Consider the following 23,810-nt stretch of genomic DNA (forward strand, 5'->3'; position numbering starts at 1 on the left):
TTTGTGGGGTTCTTTTGTTTTTAAAATCTTGATCTTGTTCAGGTGACGGTGGAATAGAGACTATCTGATTTATGGTGCTGTCTAGATTTCTATCTTGGGGCCTGAAAAGTTCTCTACTTAGTGGTGCCTTTCGGCTAAGGAGGAAGAACGAAGGATGGCTTCCCAAGGATTGAAAAAATAACCAAATTTCACATGCACCTTCTAGATGTTTCAACTACTATAAAGTAGGGGTGAGCATTCGATTTGAATTGAATCGAATTAAATTATAAAAATAAAATTTTAAATTTTAAAAATCGAACTAAATTAAAATGGATGAAAAATCGAATTGAATCATTTCGTTCTATTTCGGTTCGGTTCGATTTAAATCGATTGATTTTGATTTTTGATTAATTTTTTAATTTAGACTTAATTTTTTAATTTAGACTTGATTTTCAAGTTATTTGGTCTAATTTTAACTTTAGTTTGAACCTTATAATCATTAATCAATGAAATTAAACAATTAATATATATATATATAATTAAATTTAATTCATAAATTTCTCATAAAAATTAATCAATTCAAAAATCAATTCGATTCGATTTAGTTCGATTTGAATATATAAATTACTATTTAGTTTGGTTCAGTTTAACCGATTTTTTTCTCTTTAAAACCGAACTGAACCCAAATAACCGAAATTTTTATAATATAAAACCGAACCGAATCAATTAAATTTTAAAATCAAACTGATTGAATCGAATTGATTTGATTTGATTCGATTTAATTTTTCAATTTGAACCGAATTCTGATCAGCCCTATCATAAAGTATTCTATACAATGGAGTATATGAGAGAAGGGGCTTCTCTTGTATGTATGTGAAATTCATATTTCATACTTTAAAGAATAACTAGAATTTTGAGAGTATAAAATGCGTTATTTTTTAATAAATCCGAAATTTTTTTTAATTAGTTTTTAACTGGCGCCATTATTTTGTGACAAATAATAATTACTCCTTGTATTTTATAAAGATAAATTTATTTTTATTTTCACACAATTTAATAAAATATAGTTAATATAATTAAAACAATTAATTTTGTTTAATCTTTTCTTAATATACATACCACTCATATTGTTTCATTAAAATTTAATTTTTTATTTTACAAATATTAAATATAGGATACATATAATATAAGGTCGAATTCATATAAATACGAGTTTAATAATTATTAAATTAGATATTTATATCTATATATATGTTAAACTAATTAAAATTTATATGTAGAATGCACTAATCTATATGTAACAATTGATAAGCTCATTCTCATGAGCTTGATCTCTTCGTAGCTGCTCCCTTAAATATGTTTATAAATTATTAAATTTGCATAAATAATAATATAAAAAATTATATATTTTATGTGATAGGGCACCATTTTTTATGCAATATTACACATTTCTATGTAATATTGATAATTTTTTTGTATAAAATTAATAATAAATAAATATATTTAATGAATATTAACAAGTATAATATTGTACTTGTTATAAAAACTAATTAAATAACTCATGTTACTAAATTATAATCCAAACTAATGAATTTTAATTTTTTTAATATGGGAATATTAGTAAACTTGCAAATAAACAACTATTTCTAAATAGAATAGGGTCTATAACTCGAGACAGATGAATTAGGAGAGTAAACTTATTTTTCTTCCATTTAGAAACTAAAATTTTATAAAAATTTAATTCAAATGATTTCTTTATTGTTAATTTTCATGTTTAGAATGAAAAATTTTAATTTTTTTAATTTAAAAAATTTCATTTTAAAATAAATATAAATTAACTATCAATTTTACTAAATATTATTTTCCTATAAATGATTTATTTTAAAAGAAACCTATGAAATGGAGGGAGTACTTTGTGTTTAACCTCATTGGTAATAAAGGGACAAATTCATAATATTGTTAAAAATTATTGATGTGTCACCAAATTATATTTTAAAGGAAGTTAATGAGATGGAAGAAGTACTTGTTAGAGTCAAAGTCCAATTGAAATTAAGAAGTATAATTGATTTAGAAATTATAATTAGTTTAGAAAGTTTAGTAGAATTTAAATTATGAAATTTAATAGTTAAGTCCTAAAAGAACTAGATTTTAGTAGAATATAGTTGGTTGGTCATTATACGGGATGTATTGTAGAGAGTTCACAATGAGAAGAGGTGTACAGAATTTTGTGAGCTTTATTTGAGTAATTTTGAAGATAAGAAAAATAATTAGTGGTTATAATTATTTTTCCTTGATAGTGATTTTATTGGTGAAGTAGGCTTACGCCGAATCACGTTAAATTTTGTATTCTTCATTTTGTGTTGGTGTGATTTTTCTCAATAATCAGTATCAGAGTATGAGGATGATCTTAGTGAGTTTAGTTAAAGGTGGAGCTGTTGTGACATGTAAAAAGTAGCACATGCAATAATGACGGTGGTGGAGAGTTGAAATTGAAGTGGAGATCTTGATGCAAAATCAAGAAGGTTGATAACGTGAAAATTTTTTAAAGAAAGGAGTAAGTTACACCCAAAATGAAGATTGAACAAGTTAATGATTTGAAGGCTTCAAGCTCAAGTATAGAGATTTGATGATTTGATAACACCAAAGAATTTGAGGTATGTAATAATTGATGGATTTTATGAAAAGGTGGAGATTGTTATATTTATTATCCAAAATCCTAGTTGATTTGGAAGGCCATTTCCTAATTTGAGTAGGAAAAATATTTAAGGAATATTTTTAATATAGAGTAAAATTTTTATTTTAGTGTTATTTCTAAATTAAGTGAAACTCATAATCATGTTAGGATTGAGGGAATTAATACTATAAATAAAAGAATGATGAAAAAAGTTATTTGGCTTTCAGCTTATGAAGTAAGGTTATCGCCTACTCTAGAAAGGGACCTTGTCAATTGCTGCAGATTTGGCTTTGCCCATTAATAAGGGGTTTTTGTTCATTTTAGTGAAAAAAGACTTCGGCTTAAGGTGGATAAAGGATATATAATTCAAGAGAAATGAATTCTTATCAATTAGTGAGATGACTCTTATCAATATAGTTGAAGACACTTTGAGAGAAATTAATTAATATATTTACTATAAGCAATTTAATGTTGTATAGATTTTCCTAGGTGCAATTAGGTTGATGGGTAGTATAACTTTGAGCTTGTAACGATTATTTATTTATTAATAATAGTAGAATATGACAAACCCACAGATGTAACTCTATTTTGAGAGGGTGAATCATATAAATATTAATATTTTATGTGTTTACTTTATTTCTTTATAATTTACGCCATTTCGCAGTCCATAATAGTACTTAATTTGTGTTTATCTTAATTGGTAATAAAGAAACAAATTCTTAACATTATTAAAAAAATATTGATGCGTCACCAAATTATATTTTAAACATAATTTTTTATTAAGAGAATTAATTCAAATAAAATTTAAAAAATACAAATTACACTTTATTTTCTCTCTAAACTAGTCTTTTTTTTTTACATCGCATTTATTAAAATTGTTGGATTGAAAAGATTGGCCTCATACATGCAATTTTATAGCGGTGCAAAACCCTTGTTTTTTTAATTTTATTTTATATTAATTTTTTTAATAAAACACTGTTAAACTATCAATATTTTTTTCAATGATAATTATTATTAATTTTTAAGAGAGAAAAATAATTAATATTGAAAAAGTGAATACTTAAATTTATGTTTGTCAAATGAGTGATATACTTTCAATCACCACGCAAAGACATGCTAGACAATATTATTTCCTTTAGCCAATTCTATCCAAATTATCCATTGTTTTGAGAATATTAAAAGCATTAATTAATCTTTTTTTTTTATTACTTTTACAATAATCTAAAACTCATCTTATCACTTTTCTCTCCCAATCAAGTGCGATAAAAGTAATTTAATAAAATTAAATAGTATTTTGTTATAATTTAATTATTTTTTTAATAATTATATAAAAACCTTAAACGATAAATAAAAGTAAATAAATATAGTATTTTAACATTAATTAACCATAATAAATAAATATTATAAATTTTAATAATATGACCATTAAAAGTTTATTAATTATTGCGGTATACAAAAATTTTTAGTGAGTATAGACCTGCAAAATAGAAAATAAATAGGTTAGAGGTTCATCGAGAACCCAGTAAATACTCTGCGACACTCAAATTAAAATTAAGATAAGATAATAGTGTATTAAATTGATTAAGAAGAAATAATATATTTTCATAAATGATATTATCTCTTTATACAGGATATTAATAATAATTAATTATGATAAGTTAACCATATAATAATATAGATATTATTAGCTAGTATAATTATAAAATCATATTTTTATTTATAGTGCATAAGTATAGGTATTATTATATTTAATAATCTTACTAAGATTATTTAAGATAAGCTTATTGAATATTAATTTAAAAATTAAAATTATTAAAATTTTTAATTTACTTTATTTTTATCATTAAATTAAATTTTAGTAAATAATCCATTAGTATTTATTAGTAAAGTACAATTTACTTCATAAAAAAATAAAATTAAGTCGTAAAATAAATATTATTATTTACTATATCGCTTGTTGTGATATTATAATATTTAATATTTAAAAGAAATTATAATTAATAAAATAATGCCTAACAGAAAAAAAATATATATATATATTCTATTAAATTTGAGTTTTGGATCTCTCACTATAAAAATAAATATAAATCATTAAGGGAGAATTTGCTTTTAAATTACGTTTTTAAAGGTTACCGTAATTACTAAACTATCCCTAATTCTACAATGTCAGCGAGATAAATTAGTTCAGCAACGTGTTTTATCGCCGATATTCCTGTGAATATGTGATCCCTTTCGCTTTCTTCACCGAGAGAGAGAGAGAGAGAGAGAGAGAGAGAGAGCGGTTTATGTCCGTACGATTTCTAGAACCTGAATCTGGATGTGTGCACCCATGTTTTGCCACGTCGTCTTGTGATGAAGTGGCATAATCTTATGGGGAGTTTAACTACTTGCTTATGAACGGAATCGTGTCTTTATCCTTAAGTATTTCAAGAGCGTACTCGTTACGTCATAAATTCCTTATTATTTTTTTATATTTAATATATATCTTTTTATATTTTTATAATCATGTAGAAATATTTTATTTTAAGTTTTAATAAATGAATAAATTGATTGATAGAGTATTTGTTATTATTATTACTTTAAATTAATCGATATATATCAATAAAATGATAAATAAAAGTAGAAGAAAAAATGTCATGTCATGATTTTTAAAATATTATTATTTAAAATTTTTAAATTTTAAAAATAAAAAATATTTTTAAAAATTTAAATTTTATAAATAAATTTTTATTAAATATTATTTAAATGTATATATTAATATGACTTAAAAAATATATATATATTATGAAGAATTGTCAATTTTAATTAATATTTTTATTTAATAGCTAGGTGAAAGTAAAAATACATCTATCTTTGTAAGATGAAGAGATTATTAATTTAATTAATACTTTTTATTTAATATAATATAAATTAAATAATAATTGATTAATTATACCGTGAAAAATAATTTTTTTTTAGATGAAAATGTGCACTTAGATTGAGAAATCTTATGGTTATTAGGATCATAATTAAAAAAAAAAAAATTATCTAACGAATAAGATAAATTGCAATTTAATTTTTGAAAATTGTCTATATATGATTTAAATTAAAATAATATTTTCAAAACCATTATTCCATTATCATTGAAAGAGTTAATATAGCTTTAAACTATATGATATTTTGAAAATAATATTGGCTTTATTAGCACCATCACTAGGAGTGAGCAGATTTTGGTTTGAATCAAAAAATTGAATTGAACCGAGTCAATTCGGTTCAATCGATTCGGTTTTAAAATTTAATAGATTTGATTCAATTTTATATTATAAAAATTGAAATTATTTCGGTTCAGTTCAGTTTGAAGAGAAAAAAACCGGTTAAATCGAATCGAACCGAATCAATTTTTGAATTAATTTATTTTTATGAGGAATTTATAAATTATATTTAATTATATATATATACATAAACTATTTGATTTCATTGATTAATATTTATTAAGTTCAAACCAAAGTCAAAATTATATCAACTAACTTAAAAATCAAGTCTACATTTAAAAATTAATAAATAATGAAAACCGATTGATTTGAACCGAACTAAACAAAAATAGAGCGATTCGGTTCGGTTCGATTCGATTTTTTATCCATTTCAATTCTATTCAATTTCTAAAGTATATAATTTGATTTTTATAATTTAATTCGATTCAATTCAGTTTGATTCGGTTTAAACCGAATGCTCACCCTCAACCATCACAAAAACATTTTGAGTGAGATAAAAGATTCATAATTAAGATTTTGATTTTATAATGTAGTAGAGATACAATCGAGAGGAAAAAGAGAAGAGGATGGGAAGAAAATGAACCCCCTTTTATCCTTACCTAACCCTATTTAAAGGAAAAAATGATAGAAAGACGGGAAGAAAATGAATCACTTTTTACCCTATTTAAAGGAAAAAAGGATAGAAATATATTATTTGGCACACTCTATGAAATATTTCTTAGTGTATGTCCCTATAAAAATAAATTTGAAAGAATTGTAAATAAAAAAATTATTTAAAAAAAATTATAATAATCATCATATTTTGCAATTATTTTAATACATTAAAATATTAAAATAATGATTGTAAAATAGGAACACTTTCTTTTTATTTATTTTTTTTTAAACTTCTTCTTATTGATATTACTTAAAAGAATTTAAACATAAAATATATATTTATATATACCTCGAATATTCATGTATCATTTAAAATATTGAATACAAAATTTCACAAAATAATTATATAATTTTTTTAGTAAAATAAATTACATAGTTACTTTAGCCCTTTTTTATATATATTAATTTAAAATATAAAATTGATCCATTTTAATTGTTTTTAACAACTTTAATGAAAATTTATTGAAAATTATTAAAAAATGTTTTGTATATTAAGCTTATTTTAAAAATTTTTTTATAAAATTGTGTAATTCAATTAACAAACAAAAAAATTTCTGACTCTGCCCTGCGCATCATAAAGTATTTGTTAATGTACAAGATTCTAATTTAAGCGAGTGCCAAGAAAAACAACCCAACTACACAATGCTTAGAGAAGCTGCATTTGTTGGCCTTATTGACAATTTACAAAAACACTTAATCAAAAGCTCTATCACCTAATAATTTCCTTTTTGATTTTTGTTTGGCATCCAAGAAAATTCTTCATTTTCATCCTTTTTTGGTGTCTTTTCCCTCTTGGATAGTATCATTCATTCCATAGAAATTTTCTTTTTGTCCTTAATTTTTTGCAAATATTGTTGTCTAATTCAACTTATTATTTAAATTGGAGAGAAATTGAGAAATTTATCGTTATATATATATATATATATATATATATATATATATATATATATATATATATATATATAAAACGTCCCTTTCTTCTTTGCTTACAAAAGAAAGAAGAAAACACCAAGCTTGTGGGGACTGGGTTAGAACTTATCACATTGCGGTTGGAATCGATTCTAAATAGCTTAATTTAGTTAATTTTTAATTTTTTTTATTTAAACTAGTTTTAATTTAAGTTTAAAATTTAAGAAAATAAAAAATTAAGCATCTTATTTTTTTTTAAAATCAATAAATTAAGAAACTTAATCTAAAAATTAAGAAAATGAGTTTTTTAATTTTTTTATTTAAATAAAAAAATTTAATATGTAAATTTTTATTTTTAATTAAATTGAGCTTAAATTAAAAATTTTAAGCTAATTTAAATAAAAAATTGAAAATTGAATAAATCTAGCTTCCTTAATAAATACATATACCGGCGAAATTGAAACAAAAATAATTGAAATGAATTTTATTAATTTCTAAATATTATACTTGATTAAATTACAGTTAATATAAATAAAAATTAATATTACAATACATTTAAAAAAATAATTCATATCATTTCTTAACTTAATTACAAAAATAAAAAAAAAATAAAGTAAAAGAAATATCAATCAAACTATTTAATGTTGCCGTGAGCCTCTTTGACCAGCTTGGTGATGACGTTGGCCTACAACATGCAATGGATGAGGTTGATTATCTGTGGCTATTGTGCTAAACATGGCAATTGATTGAATAGTTGTTGCTTGATTGGATGTCTGAGCTATCTAACACTCTGATCACTTGGCCAAATATACTGACCTCTTGACTTCCCTAACCATACTCAATTGAGCTATCTCAATATATGTAGATATTTTTTTAATAGATAATAGTAAGTTATTTTGGGTGCGAAGGTGGTGACGTAATTTCTGAAAATGATTTCATTTAATAGAAATATATGATATTGGGTAACAATTATTCATGGTCCCATCCCCCTGAAAACGATATACACTCTTGTGCCCTTTCAAGGAGTTAATTCTCGGGCAGTGGTTGTGGAAATGAAATTAAATACGTTTGGTAATTGACAAGGCTTATAATTATGGATTAATTATTAAAAAAATAAAATTATTTTAATATGTATAATTATTATTTCTATTTTTATTTTTTTTATTTTTTTTCAATATTTTTTTTAATGTATGTATAATTATTATATATTTTAAAATTATTTAAAACTAAAATAAATAAATAAATAAATAAAAACAATTATAATATCACAAGGATTTCACCTAATGAACAAATTGGGAATTGAGTTTTATTTTATTTTATTTTTAATGTGTTTTAAATTTTTTAAGGGTAAATTTTAATATAATTTTTGAAGTCTGATTAGATTAATAATTTAGTCTATATATTTTAAAAATCAAATAAATTAATTTATCACTTTTTATTATATTAACAAATAGGTTACTTTGCCCAATTTTTGTTTAATTTACCATTTCTTATAATAAAAATAATAAAAATACTTTTAATTTTATTTTTCATATAAATAATTAAATTTTGAATTATTTTATTAAATAAATAATATCTTAATTAAAACTTTATATTTAATTAGCTAATAATTTAATATATATATATATATTATATTAAATTTAAAATATATTATAGACATATTATGAATAAAGTATAATAAATATAATCATTCTTTAAAGGAAAAATGATTGAATAAAAATAAAAGAAAAAAATACAAATAGAAACAGAAAAATAATTATATACTTTTAAATAATTTTAATATAATATATGACTGTATTTTATAACAAAAAACTATTAATTTAATTTATTAAAAAAATTCTTTTTTTACTGATATTTTCTTAAATAGACACTATTTTTATAAATAATTTCATATTCACATCAGATTTGTAATTAGTTTTTTCTTTTATATTTTTTAATACTTAATCTAATGTTTTACTATTGTTTTTTTAAAATTAATTTTTTATTAGATTTTCCTATTACAAATTGGATTTTATATAAAAACAATTTTAATAATAATTGAATCAAATATTTAAATTTAAATTCGTATAATTATTACATACACTTTGATTGATTTTATATAAATTTTTATATAAACATTTAATTTATAATTATTAAATTATAAATTTTTTAATTTATATTACATTATATTATATCTTTAATTCTATTGCATAATTAATTACATACCATCACATTACACTATACAAACCTACCATAGAAAAAATAGAGAAATTGACTGAAAAAAAGCAATTATTGAAGGTGGTAAATTAGTTAGCTGTTGCAGACAATTTAATTATGGTGGAAGTCAAACCAAGCTTTCATGTTTCACATATGCAGATTGTCTAATGAATATCAGAACTTGGTTCACTTATCTATGCAGGTGGGCCTGGACAATTTGGCAATTTATTAGTCAACTATATTATCAATGATTCTAATTTAAGACTAATCTATCCTATATACCCACTTGATATGGGTATTAGGTAGAACACTAATAATTAATTAGATATTACCTAAATTTGTTATTGTAAACTTAAGATATAATATATTTGACAAGTTTTTCTATTAAATAGTATATATATTTGTATTTTAAATTGATGGTACATCAAAATTTTAATAAATATCTCTATAAGTAGGAGTGTACAAATTGTCGGTTCAGTTTCGATCCGAACAGAACAGAATCGAACTGATAAAACTAAAAATAAAAAATAAAAAATTTTAAAAATCGAATCAAACTGATTATTAAGAAAAAATCAAACCAAACTAAATTGATAAATATCGGTTTGATTCTGTTTTAAACCGATCAAATCGAATTTTGTAAAATTTTAAACTTTTAATATTAAATATCAATAACAAAAATATAAAAAAAACTTAGAAATCAAAACTAAAAAATCTTAGGATTTTCTTGATATATATATTAGTAATTTCAGTTCGGTTTGATTTTTTTTATGAAAATAACAGAACCAAACTGATTAATCGAAATTATCAAAATTTTTAAATCGAACAGAACCGAATCGATTGAATTTTAAAATCAAACTGATTGAATCAAATTGATTAGATTCGATTCGATTTTTCGATTTAAACCAAAATCTACTCTCCCCTGACTATAAGACATATAAATATATTCTAATTTTTTTTAAAAATAATTAAGTCATCAACACTTACTCTCATATATGGGAAATATATTAATAAACTTTTGGATGCACCAATGCCTGTGTGATTTGAGTAACGTCATTAATTCCATTTGTCTCATTTTTTACATTTTGAGGCGTGTTACTACTTCAATAAGTGCATCTAGGCTAGGGGTGGCCACGGTTCAGGAACCGCCGGTTAAGGTTCCTGAACCGCCGGTTCAGGTTCAATGAAATCATGAACCTGAACCAAACCGTCATGGGACGGTTTGAAAGACGGTTCTTGAACCGCCGGTTCCGGTTCGAGCCCCGGTTTAAAACGGTTTGAAAGACGGTTCGAAAAATGACAGTTCAAGACGGTTTGAAAGCGATTTAAGAGCAATTTAAAGGAAAAAATTAGAGGAATATTTTATTGATTTAGAATTTAAGTTATATTTGTAAAAATATTTTAATTTTTCTTAAAAAACTTTCAATCAAAATAAAATAACTTAGTTTTTAAAAAAATTTAATAAGCAAAGACTTGAACTTATTAAAAAATTAGAGATAAAATTAATTTAAAAAAAAATTAAAAAAATGTGCATAAACTTAATTTTGCCTATGTATCCCTTTAGGATTTAGAGGAATCAAAATTTTCAGTTATAAATTGAGAAAAGGGAGATTTAGGTGGTTTGGTCATGTGAAGTATAGACATAGTAAAGCTCCAATTAGAAAAGTAGAGCATATTTGGTTGAGGATAGAAAGAAAATAATAGATAGACCTAAACTAACTTAGAGGAGAATAGTACAACATAACTTAGAAACATTACACATTTCCGAGGATTTAACCCAAAATCGTTTAGAGTGGAGAAAGAGAATCCATATAGCCGATTCCAATAATTTTTTGGGATAAAAGCTTAGTTGAATTGAGTTAAATTGAGTATTATTTGCCATTTTAAAAAAAATTATATGACAATTGATAATTAAAAAGATATAAAAGAAAAAAAATTAAAATAGAGGGTATTGAAAATTTTATTGAAGATAAGTACTGAGAATTAAAAGGAGTGTAGAAAATAATTATTTAGAAAATTTGAGAAATTGAAAGAATATTAAGAATTAAAGAGAATATAGAGAATAATTGTGTAGAGAATTATATATATATATATATATATATATATATATATATATATATATATGAATTAGGTGTAGAGTGAAGGATTTATTGAATTTTTTTGTATTTAAATCGCCAGTTTGGTCCGGTTTGGAATCGCCGGTTCAATCCGGTTCGGAACCGCCGGTTTACGGTTTCTAAAAATTATGAACCTGAACCAAACCGTAGAAGGACGGTTTCGGTCCGGTTTGAGGCCGGTTCCGGTTTTGACCGGTTTCGGTCCGGTTTTGACCGAATCGGTTCCGGTTCGATTCCGGTTCGGAACCGAACCGTGGCCACCCCTAATCTAGGCCTTATTAACGTAGGGTTTAAAATTAAGATCAAATTGAAATTGATTAAACTACCTTTAAATAAAATTAAAATTCATCAGTTTAATTTAATTTTAAATTAAAATTCGTCAGTTTAATTTAATTTAAAATTAAAATTAAAACTTTTTTCTTTTAAATTATTAATGTTAAAATTATTTTCAAAATTATAAGGTTCCGAATTTGAATTTGAATAGAAGATAATTGTAAAACATATATATAATTAAATCAAAATCAAATCAAAATTAAAAATTAAATCAATGAGATATTGTTATTCAATTTTGATCTCTTTAAACTTTAAATCAAAATTACCAATTCAAACCCAAAATCAAACCGGATGGGTCCGTATGGGTTCTATTTGGAAATTGTTATTCAATTCAGGCATGGTCATCCACAAAACCTACAGTGTTAAAATATTAAATTTTGTAAGATTTTTATTGAGATTGGTGTGCATTTACAATGATTGATGATTTAAATTTATGTTTAAATAAAAGATTATAAAATCTAAATATGATATAAAATTTAAATACTTAAGTATTGTATAATTTTTATATATTTCAATCACTTTCTATATTTTATATCTCAATTTTTATAATTTTATTCTATTCTATTTATTCACATTTTGTAACTATCTTCTTCCTGGAAAGAAACTCTCAGGAAGAGATTTTGGAGCTGGAAGGCTTTATGGAGAAACTTACCATGAAAATGAATAGGATAGCTTGGATAAAAGAAATAAGTTGTATAATTTGTGCTCTAATGAGGAGATCATAAATGAGGTTATTATTTCTTTTAATATACTGAATTGTGTATTTATACTTAAAAAATTAGTCTTTTAATCTCAACGAAAGTCATTCAGAAAGACTGCTGTTGTTGAACCACTCATGGAGAAATTTAAATGCCAATTTGTCTAGCATTAAAATTTAAATTAACTTTGTGATGCACTTTCAAGTATATTTTTAGGCTATTCTTTCTCAATATTAAAAAAAAAAAAAAAAAGATAAGCAAGCATGTTCAATTTCAAGAATTTTTATATAACTGCAACTAATTGTATATATAATTAATCAGAAGTATAGTTGCGTACTTGGCTGCAGTGGACTGAGTTAATGCCACCAAACCTATGTGCAGGCAGGCAGGCAGATCTTAAACTCTTAACTTTATGGCGAGTTTGTACGCATTAAAATTAATGAATATATTAAATAATTCCACTGTAATCTATGGTCCACATTCTTTAAGATTGACCTCTGTTGTTCTTGGACTTTGGGAACAGCATTTTGCAACAGCAAATCAGGCATGAAATGAAGGGTGTCAAAGTTTCTATTGAGAAGATATTAATTAAAACTAATTAAAATTTAATTTTAAATTAAATTTAATATATTTTAATTATAAAAATTTTAAAACAGTTAAACTGTCTCTTTAAATTTTTTTAATAATATTACCAAAAATTTTGAATTGAGAAAGCGAATTTATATAGTCGATCTCAAATTTTTGAGATAAAAACTTAATTAAGTTAAATTGTATTTAAAAAATTTTTATAATCCCAAATATGCTACTAATTTATAATTTAATCTCTTGGGTCATTGTTTTTTTTTTTTTTTAATTTTTAATCCGTAATTGATGTACAATTATATAATAACAACACCCAATTAATAATTGCATTTCAGAATATTTCACCAGCTTTTTTTTTCCCTTCTCAACATTCAATGTAATGTGTTGTGATTAGCTAAATGAATTATGACTGATATCTAACTTCTTATGACTATAAACAGTTGCAGATCTTGAATTCAATACAAATCTTTTTTTTTTTCCCTAAAAATATTATATATAATAATCCTCTTAAAAAGCAGCATTCCATGGATCATCATTCATCAACTGAACTTAATATGATACAATAGGAATAACTAATGGACAGAGAAAGACCGGGTTGGACATTGATGTACCATAAGATGCATGGAGATGGAGATGAAGAAGCTAATGAATAAAAGATTGAAATATGGGACTCCAGGAAAGAGACATGATATTGGTTGCAGTGACCTCAAAATCAACATCATATGCTCAAGTTCAATGGCCAAGTGTGACCTGTGAGTTTCCACCAACAACACAACTGCAGCCGGTGAATTCCATTGCCTTTCCATCAATTATCATTTGGATCTTGTCTTGTTACTCATATATTCTTCTCATTCTTATCTTTTATAATTTATATGACCTTCAGCTAATAATTAATCAGACTAATGTATTTCGATTCGGTTACTAACATTACTTTCTTTGAAACTTTCCGAATCAAACTTATCAATGCTCATCCCTGTGGCCAACCCAGTTCAGTTTTGATTTCTCTGATACCTTTAATTTCTAAAATCGTACCAGCCCAATAACATTAATTTTTAAAATTGAACTGGCCCAGTTCATTCTCTTTTCTTAAAAATGGCTTTAATTTAATGAGCTCAAAACCAGCTCGTTTCTAGGCATTTAGAACAATGGGCTTCAGTTAGGGAAGCCAGTTGAGCTTGGGGCCCTGGGCCAAGCAGGTTTATGGAAAGAATGTTACCTTTACTCCCATTTTAACCAACGAATGAACCGATGTGAGGACCCTGAAAATTGCAGCACAATAATTAGCTTACTATTTTAAGCTGCCTATAACTAATCTAAGTATCTAACTCTGCAAATTGTTCAATTACATAACATCTTCAGAAAGTATAAAAGCAGTTGTTAAGACTCTACACAAGCCAACTATTTCCTGACGGTTAAAATTATGTCTAATTATCACAACTGCATAATAGTTAGGCCTCTCCAAAGAGAAACAATAATACTTGTGGCAAATGCCAGCTTTGATGGCATCCACATTGTTGTTTAGTTTACAATCCAGTTCAACAATAAACCAACTATAAAGCAACTGGGCATCTCCCGTATGCAAAGCCAAAAAGAAATCATTTAATCACCACTTGCACGACCCTGGCAACCGCAATGGACGCACTCTATGACCTTCTCCTCCCTCAGTTTTTTGCGCACTCAGTACACACATGCAGTTGCAAAGTTGAGATCCCGCGGTTGTATGCATCTTAAGCAACAGAGACATTCATAACCAGGCCGCGATTCAAACACAAACCATGAAAGTGAATTTATTCGCATTGTACATGACCAATATCATCATATCAAGATCATATTTTTTTCTTTTTAATCAAGCAAAAGTAGGAGAAAATGCATCTGATTTTTAAACATAAGTTTCTACACCCATGCTTCAAATATATTTTAAATTTAATTTCCAAAATTAATCACAGTTCCAAATTATTTCTGGACTTTTTGTTTTGTTGCCATAAAACTCATTTAACAGTGTTATCTAAGTTATTTACCTTTTTCCAGAACGAAAACACAGTTGTGGTTGCTATGTTCCATAAACAAAGCAAGCAAAGTTTAAAAATAATAAAAAATTGCAGTCTCAACTGTTGGAGTTGTAAGAGTAACCTTCTTCCACTTTGAGATAAGATTACGGTCAGCTTAGCTTTGATCCAAACACAGCTCGTATAATTCCTTGGATATTTCCTTTCTCCGATGGTAAAGGTCAAAAATGTAGCGGCTCTTTTGATGTACTATCTTAAAAATAGGCCACAAAGCCTCACATTTTCTTTTACCATCATGCAGATCATTTTCAGCCGTGAAAACAATCAAGGATGTACACTGTCAGGTTTACAAAGCTCAGCAAATAAAATAAGAAAGCACATTTAATGTAATTTACTGTGCAAAACACTAACCTTCTCTCATCTTTGCTTGTAGTTCGAGTAGAGTAGGCTGAATCAATTCCCAACCCTCAGGGTACTTGACACTCTTTGTCTGGACCCTTGGCATTAGTTAACAAAAAATGTCATTTAATTTATTACAATAAAAAAAACTGCCCCCCTCCCCTCTCTCCTTCCTAAGCAAATTTATAAAATAAAACCATCTATATCATCCACATATTTTCATGTCTTTTAAATGGAAATATAAAGAACTTTATCACAGAACAGCATTCATGGCAGCAGTAGAGGAAAACTCGGTTAAAAGTTGGCAATGGCATGTTTGCACATCTTTGCACATCCCTACATACATTATTCAAAATTACCATATATCCTTCCCTCATGGTAACATCCTCTAATCCAAGTAACATCCAAACTATTTTTTGGATTGAACTTATGCAAAATCCCAGCGCAAAATAAAGTCTAGTTAAAACATAGTTTACATTTTGTTTGGTTTAATTTTATGGTAAAATTTATTTGATTTGTAAATAAATTTTATAATATAATTTATTTATAAATAAATTTATTTATTTAATATATTTTATATTAATTATATAATTCATTTTAAATGAAATAAACTTTGTATTTAAAATAAATAAAATAAAATAATATAATATATAATAAGAGAATAATTTTATTATTTAAAATATATATAATTTTAAATTTAAAATTTATTTATAAATTCTATTAATTTTGATGAATTTGATTTAGTTATAATAAATTTCATAGAATTAATTATTAAGAATTTTAAATGAATTTTCATTTAAATCAAATATTAAAATTCTAGATTTATAAATAATTTCATAAAATTCTATGCAATTCATTTATATTAAATACCATCTTAATATCGACAACTTTATATTTTTGTTGATTTTGCTTTATATAACAGCCATATTAGCATTATCAAAAAAAAAAAAAAAGCCAAATTAGTAATTGATTTTACATATAATCAAAGTGTCCTCATCATAATTGTAAAATTGTAATAAATGATAAAAGCATATATATATTATTTTAAAGTTCTAGCTATAGTTATAAATTGGATTAATTTTTAATTCTCTTTAATAATCTAAATAATTAATAATTTATATTTCAGTATAAAATAATATCGATAAAGGCGTGTTGATATACTATTTCGTATCTAAATTTTAAAATAATAATTTAAATTTTTTTGTCAACTTTAAATAAAATATAAAAATAATCCATCTCTTATTATTATTTTTCCTTTTTCAAAATGAATTATTATTTTATTTTTTAAGAAAAATTATTTTTACCTTCTGATTTGTGATTAACTTTTTTTTTTATTAAAGAGATAACATATATATATATATATACTTTTCTTGTTTGATGAGCAATGTGATAATGCTCCTTGACTTTGCTATCGTGGATGACGTCAGCCTTTACCTAAGCGTCGTCGTTGGTCTTCATACATCGTGATGAATCTACAAATACTGGCTATAAAAGAAATTTAACAAAATATATAAAAATTGACCAAATAAAGACAGAATTGTTTGGCTTTTCATTTTTTTATTATTTTAGCTCAATTAAATTCAGCCAATCCCTCTTTAATCTCTTAGATTAATCTAAAAATCTCAGAGGTTCGATAATTAAATAATATTAATCTCCAACTTAAACAATATATTTAATATTTCCAAACTTAAATATGAGATATTAAATTTTATATATATTAAGTAATAAGAATAATTGGATAAAATATAAAAGATCCATTGAATCTAATTAAGGAACCTGCCCAGGATCATTTGGCAAACACATTTATCCGAATCAGTGGCATATTTAGAAAAATATTTTTATTAACATATAAAAAAGAATTTTGAGATTAAGTTTTTTAATAAAAAGAAGGCCATTATTTTTTATTTATAGAAATAAATATATCATTAAAAAAATAATAATTAAATTTATAAAAAAAATAAATTAGACAATTTTTTTTTTCAATTAAGAAAAAAGCTGCATCAATCGAATAGCATTTCTCGTACTGAAAAAATGACCAGTAACATTGATATGGGCAGTTTTGGGCAAGGAATTGAACGTGGACGGCAGTGATCCGTTAAGCGGTCCGGTGTCGTGGCATATACTGGATCAGCAAGTAATGGACGGCGAATGACTCGCCACGTGACTAAATAGTGTTTTACCATTAACGGAACGTTAGCAGAAAATCCTGGTGTCCAGAAGGTCAGCCAATCGCGAGTTAATCGCCCTATAAATATATGACAATTACAGAAATAGAATACATCACTTTATAATTTTTTCATTTGCGAGAAGCACAGTGAAAAGCACCGGAGGAAGCAGAGGAGAAAATAATCAAATGGCGGAGAAAAGCTTCAAGTACATGATCGTCGGTGGTGGCGTCGCTGCTGTGAGTTTCTTGATCGATCATTTCTCGTCTCCTTTTATTTTGTTTGGTGAAATTTTTATTTAGTGGTTGATGGGATCTGTTGTTGAATTCTTGCTCGCTTGTTGACGTCTGAGTGTTTCGATTCCGAAAAAAATCGGCTATATGATTCCTCCGGTTTTGTGTTTTTGTTTGTATAGATCTGAATATGATCTTGTTTCGGCTACATGACTCCTCCGGTTCACTGACGATCCAGCTGAATCTTTTTTTGTTTCTGGATTGATTTTGACCTGTGTAAACGTTGAAATTTGCTGCGCTTTGAGCTTTGATTACTGGTTAGATAGTTTTAGATCAATTAACCATAGCTCAGTTGACCAAATTTCCTTGAACCTTTTTTGATTCGTTATTTCTTTTTCATTTTTGTGCTAGGTTACTTGAATGAAAGATTAAGGCAATCAGATAAGGGGTTAGTTATTTGTGGTGGAATTATACAGTATAAATTAGAATGCGAATTGCGATTGGCCGTTGATAACATTTGTAGTGCTCTCTTATCCAAAACTTAGATTATAGAGAAATGGAAATGTTGAATTGTTATCCACATTTCTCTTCTTTTAATCCTTTTTCTTTTATCTTATTTTGATGAATACTGTTTCATTTTCTATTGGCTGAACATTTGTACATGGATTTCCTTATTTGCTGAGGAGCAAACGGAAAACAGGAACATGCTCTGTTGATTCTCATTGGATAAAGGACTGCTTTTCTAAAATATGATAAATGTTAATTACACAATACACAGTGGCGAAATTATTGGCAGAGGGGGCCATCCACATTCTATTTATACATATATTTATTTATATTTATTTAAGTAATTATAAAAATGTTATGATAATTTTTAGTTTTGTAGCCCTCCACTCTCCAAAATTTGCTTATAATTTATATCACACGTGTTTTAATTTTTCAATGCCATTATTTTTTTTTTCTCAGCAAATGTGGTAAGACATTAGTTACTGTTGATGCTTGTGTAGCGAGTCGATGCATGATATGCATGATGCTTACGTGGCGATTACGTGATGAATACATGGGATTGACATGTTGTTCATGTATTGGCATGTTGGTGCTACTTTTTTGCTATGTTGATATTATTTAATGTTAATTACCGGCTTAAAAACAATATTTGCTAAAGAAGAAAAATACAATATATCAAAATGATAAAAATTAAATTACGATAACTCGTGTGTTAAAATATGAAACTATTGGATTTCTTTTTTATATATTTTTTTCCTAATTTATAATTTCTAATTTTAATATTAATTTCATAAATCCTACTTTATTTTTGTAAGTTTTCTATTACAATTATCCATTAAAATAAAATCTTATTATAATTACTTTAAATAAATCTAATATTTTAAGTGATAGACTTTTATCAAAATAATGTTATAATTATTTACTTATTTAAAGGACATAAAATTTATTTTTTTTTATAATATTTTAAAAAATATGTTATTAATATTACAAAAATTTTATATCTCTAAATAATTTATCAAAATTTCAAGTAAACGTAATTATTTTTTATTACATAAAGTTTATAGTAAATATAGACATTTAATGATTTTAAATAAAATTTTGAAATAAAAAATAAAATAACTAATCAATCGGCCCCTCAAATTAAACATTTTAGCTCTACCACTAACAATGCACCAGATACATTAGAAAATAATCCATCATTCACAATTTTAGGTTAAGTAGTGTTTATGAGTGCAAGGTGCACTGTTTGTGATGTACTGAGTGTTCTTATTGGCTGCCTAACATGCAGCACGATACAAATTTCAAAGAAATGCCCCTTTTCTTTTTCTTTTTCTTTTTCTTTTTTTTTTTTAAATTTACAAATATGTTAATAAATGAAAATATATAGCAGTAAGCCATGAATAGTGTTTGGTGATATTCATTTAGATTCTATTTTCATTCTATTTTCCTTTTCTCTTCTTTAAACTTGCAATGTGTATGTGGTGATGGAACCCCTTTCATTTAATCCATTAGGAGTCATTTGTGGTCATTTTTGCTGGCATTGAATTGGTAGCCTTTTTCCCTTCTTCTGAGCTTTAATACTTTGACATTGTAGGGATATGCAGCTAGGGAGTTTGGCAAGCAGGGGTTTAATCCAGGTGAATTGGCTATCATCTCCAAGGAGGCGGTATGCTTTTTACTACACTCAATCAGATTCTTATCTGATTATTGCATTCATGTGAATTATATTGGTTTTTTTAGCTATTAGTACAAGAATTAGATTGGATGGCGCTAAAATTGGGATGCAATTTGTACTGTTAATGTTTTGCCAATTTAAACTATACTGAGACTTATCATTTGATCACCGTTCCCAGAACTTGGGTTTCTATTAATTATCAATAACAGTTATGAAGATGTATTCATTTATGTAATTAATTCTGATTACCATTGGCGTAAATAGTTTGAGTACAGTGTAGTGGTTTTTTAAGAGGTATCAAACAACTGAGGATTTCATTTTTATTGTAGTCCTTTTAGAAAAGCAAAATGACATGCATAGGTGCAGCTGTTAAATTGATTAGATGGATTTAAGTTTACTGGATTTGTTTCTTACTCATGGTTCTATTGGGATTGGTATTTACAGGAAGTGCTCAGTAACTTTATTTCTGCTGTTTTATTTAACTCATCAATGAATATATTTTTATTCTAAAAAAAAAATTAATGAATGTATTTTTGCTCTTCTTATAGGTGGCTCCTTATGAACGTCCTGCACTTAGCAAGGCATATCTTTTTCCTGAAGGTAAATCATGTTGCCTGTTTACACAAATTGTGCAATAAGTTAATTAGGGTTATATTTGTTGTACTCCATCCAATGGATTTATGTCGACATTGGACTGATTCTCATCCAACTGTGTTTTTCCCCTTTTTCTGAATGATATAGCTTTTTAATCTCGAGAACCTTTTGCAGGAACTGCAAGGCTTCCAGGATTCCATGTATGTGTTGGAAGTGGAGGGGAGAGGCTAGCTCCTGAATGGTACAAAGAGAAAGGTGATACTATCTTAACCCTCTTGTATAATGTACGAGAATTTGGTCACCGACAGAAGATTGGCTGAAATAATAAGTCCAATTTGTTATTACTCGTTTATTAGTTTTGTTACGTCCCATTTAATTTTTGTAAGTTTCCAAAAGGTTAAATTGCCAAAGGTAAAATATTACTCTCTGGCCTCCGGGTTTGATACTTGCAGGGATAGAGTTGATACTTAGCACAGAAATAGTCAAAGCAGATCTTGCTACCAAGACTCTCATAAGTGCAGCTGGAGAAATCTTCAAGTATCAGATTTTGATAATTGCTACAGGTTCCACTGTAAGTTTCATGTCCAATTGATTATTCAATCAATCATTCTCCATTCATTTACATGCTTCCTATTAACGTTGGTTTACTTTACTGCTTTGCTGTAGGTTATAAAATTGTCAGATTTTGGTGTCCAAGGAGCTGATGCCAAGAATATCTTCTACTTGAGAGAAATTGATGACGCTGATAAGCTTGTAGAGGCAATTAAAGCAAAGAAGAATGGAAAAGCTGTTGTCGTTGGAGGAGGATACATTGGACTTGAACTTAGTGCGGCACTGAGAATTAACAATATTGATGTCAGCATGGTTTATCCTGAACCATGGTGCAGTAAGTAGATTACTCTATTCTCTACTAATTAAAGAAGCATAATCATTGAATTGCTATCTCCTTTTGGTTGCTTAGAATACATCCCTGGTCTGCTAATATAAATATTGTTCACGCAGTGCCTCGCCTTTTCACTGCTGACATAGCTGCTTTCTATGAGGGTTATTATGCTATTAAGGGAATCAACATTATCAAGGGAACAGTAGCAGTTGGGTTTACAGCTGATTCAAATGGGCAGGTAAGAATTCAACTACATGAACCATATGATTAGCTGATAATCTTGGCGGTGAAACATCGATGGGACTAGAAGTAGGTTGAATAATGTTTTTGTGGTGATTCTTTCAGGTAAAGGAAGTGAAACTTAAGGATGGTAGGGTGTTGGAAGCTGACATTGTTGTTGTGGGTGTTGGTGGAAGGCCACTTACAACATTATTCAAGGGACAGGTTGCAGAGGAGAAGGGTGGAATAAAGGTTAGAACGACTTTTAACACCTCAATTGAATTCTTGGATTTCATGTACTCAGTAAAATATTCTGGGACAACATATATTTTCTAGTAACAGGAATTGAAGGGGTTGCTTAGGTGCTTGAATATTTGTTTTTCTATTTTAATCTAATGTTTTGCTTCAGTACATGCAAAATTAATGAAGTTTTCCTTAAACATTTTACCCTTCATCAGTGATCAAAACATAAGAATTTCTAACTAATGTATCGAACAACTTTTTGGATTGCAGACTGATGCGTTTTTCAGAACAAGTGTGCCTGATGTGTATGCCGTTGGTGATGTTGCTACTTTTCCTTTGAAGTTGTACAATGAGATCAGAAGAGTTGAACATGTTGACCATGCCCGCAAATCAGCTGAGCAGGCTGTGCAGGTACATGCTTACTGCTTTTGCCGTTCTAATTTGCCCCAACTAACACTGAAGTTGTCTAGAACCCTGTTTGGTAAATATGACATTAACACTGAAGAGTGCTTCCTGAGATGCTGTTGCTCTTTTGTTTTAGGCTACAATATCTATCATGTGCAAAGTTAAAGAGTATCTTTGACTAATTCTGTTTTTCTATAGGCCATTAAATCAAGTGAGGAAGGAAAAACGGTTGAAGAGTATGACTACCTTCCGTACTTCTACTCTCGTGCCTTTGATCTGTCCTGGCAATTCTATGGTGACAATGTTGGTGACACTGTGCTCTTTGGAGACAATGATCCAAAATCGCCCAAGCCAAAGTTTGGATCATACTGGATCAAGGATGGTAAGGTTGTTGGAGCTTTTCTGGAAGGTGGAAGTCCCGATGAAAACAAGGCTATTGCTAAAGTTGCGAGAGTCCAACCGTCTATACAGAATTTGGATCAGCTGACAAAGGAAGGTCTTTCCTTTGCCGCTAAGATTTGATTTATTTCCTTATGCATCGAAGGGCTCGCAACCCCATGACACAGCTTCGTTGGTTTTCCATAAAAAATTACTACGGATTGTTTGCATAAATTCTGCTGTTAAATTTGTGGATCCTCTTGCAGTTATCATCTACTTTAGTGTTGATGTAGACTGCGCGCTTGTCCTTGTTTGGGATGATTATGTTTCTTACCAGTTGCAAATATATGCAAAATGTTGTCAATAATTTTATTTTCATCCTGATTTAATCTGCCGAACATATATAAACTAGAAGTCTTAAATATCATATACATGTCTAAGCTGTGTTGGATGACAGTAAGCACAAGAATATTTCTACTTTTACACAGACACTTCATTTTACAGTAAGGCCTCTTTCTAGTTTTTACGTAGGAGTGGGTCGCTTACTAATATTAGCCTCTAATATTATCTTCAAACATATAATTGAATCCCATTTACATCAAAATTAAATCTTTAACAAAATTCACTTCAAACTTCGTCAAGAATCTCATCTATCAAAACATAAGACTCGAGAACTACCCCAATCTGATATAATTTAACGTCCATTTAAAAAG

The 23,810-nt window shown here is 26.8% G+C and overlaps 1 protein-coding gene and 1 long non-coding RNA gene across 3 annotated transcripts; one reads left to right on the plus strand and one right to left on the minus strand.

The window, feature by feature from the left end:
* Positions 1-15,378: 15,378 nt before the first annotated feature.
* LOC110646611 (uncharacterized) lies at positions 15,379-15,902 on the minus strand. 2 transcript variants are annotated; one of them, XR_009147519.1, is made up of 2 exons: positions 15,808-15,902; positions 15,379-15,680 (listed from the first exon to the last, which is right to left on the minus strand). It is a non-coding gene; the product is annotated as an uncharacterized LOC110646611 (long non-coding RNA). The 2 variants fall into 2 exon arrangements; XR_009147518.1 differs by having other exon boundaries at positions 15,379-15,733.
* Positions 15,903-18,007: 2,105 nt separating this feature from the next.
* On the plus strand, positions 18,008-23,524 carry LOC110635548 (monodehydroascorbate reductase, seedling isozyme). The gene is made up of 10 exons (XM_021784930.2): positions 18,008-18,199; positions 20,295-20,366; positions 20,924-20,975; positions 21,144-21,224; positions 21,422-21,540; positions 21,636-21,855; positions 21,972-22,090; positions 22,198-22,323; positions 22,585-22,725; positions 22,918-23,524. The coding sequence occupies exons 1-10, from the start codon at positions 18,149-18,151 to the stop codon at positions 23,239-23,241; spliced, it is 1,305 nt and encodes a 434-aa protein (XP_021640622.2). The 5' UTR covers positions 18,008-18,148; the 3' UTR covers positions 23,242-23,524.
* The last annotated feature ends 286 nt before the right edge of the window (positions 23,525-23,810 follow it).

Source organism: Hevea brasiliensis, chromosome 3 (genome assembly GCF_030052815.1).
Source record: "Hevea brasiliensis isolate MT/VB/25A 57/8 chromosome 3, ASM3005281v1, whole genome shotgun sequence".
Taxonomy (NCBI): Eukaryota; Viridiplantae; Streptophyta; class Magnoliopsida; order Malpighiales; family Euphorbiaceae; genus Hevea; species Hevea brasiliensis.

Excerpts from the sequence above, each read along its gene's own strand:
- LOC110635548 (XM_021784930.2), top strand. The coding sequence starts at position 18,149 with ATGGCGGAGAAAAGCTTCAAGTACATGATCGTCGGTGGTGGCGTCGCT. Across the intron at positions 20,976-21,143 it reads GGCATATCTTTTTCCTGAAG|GAACTGCAAGGCTTCCAGGA; the intron begins GTAAATCATGTT and ends AACCTTTTGCAG. Across the intron at positions 22,091-22,197 it reads CAGCTGATTCAAATGGGCAG|GTAAAGGAAGTGAAACTTAA; the intron begins GTAAGAATTCAA and ends TGATTCTTTCAG.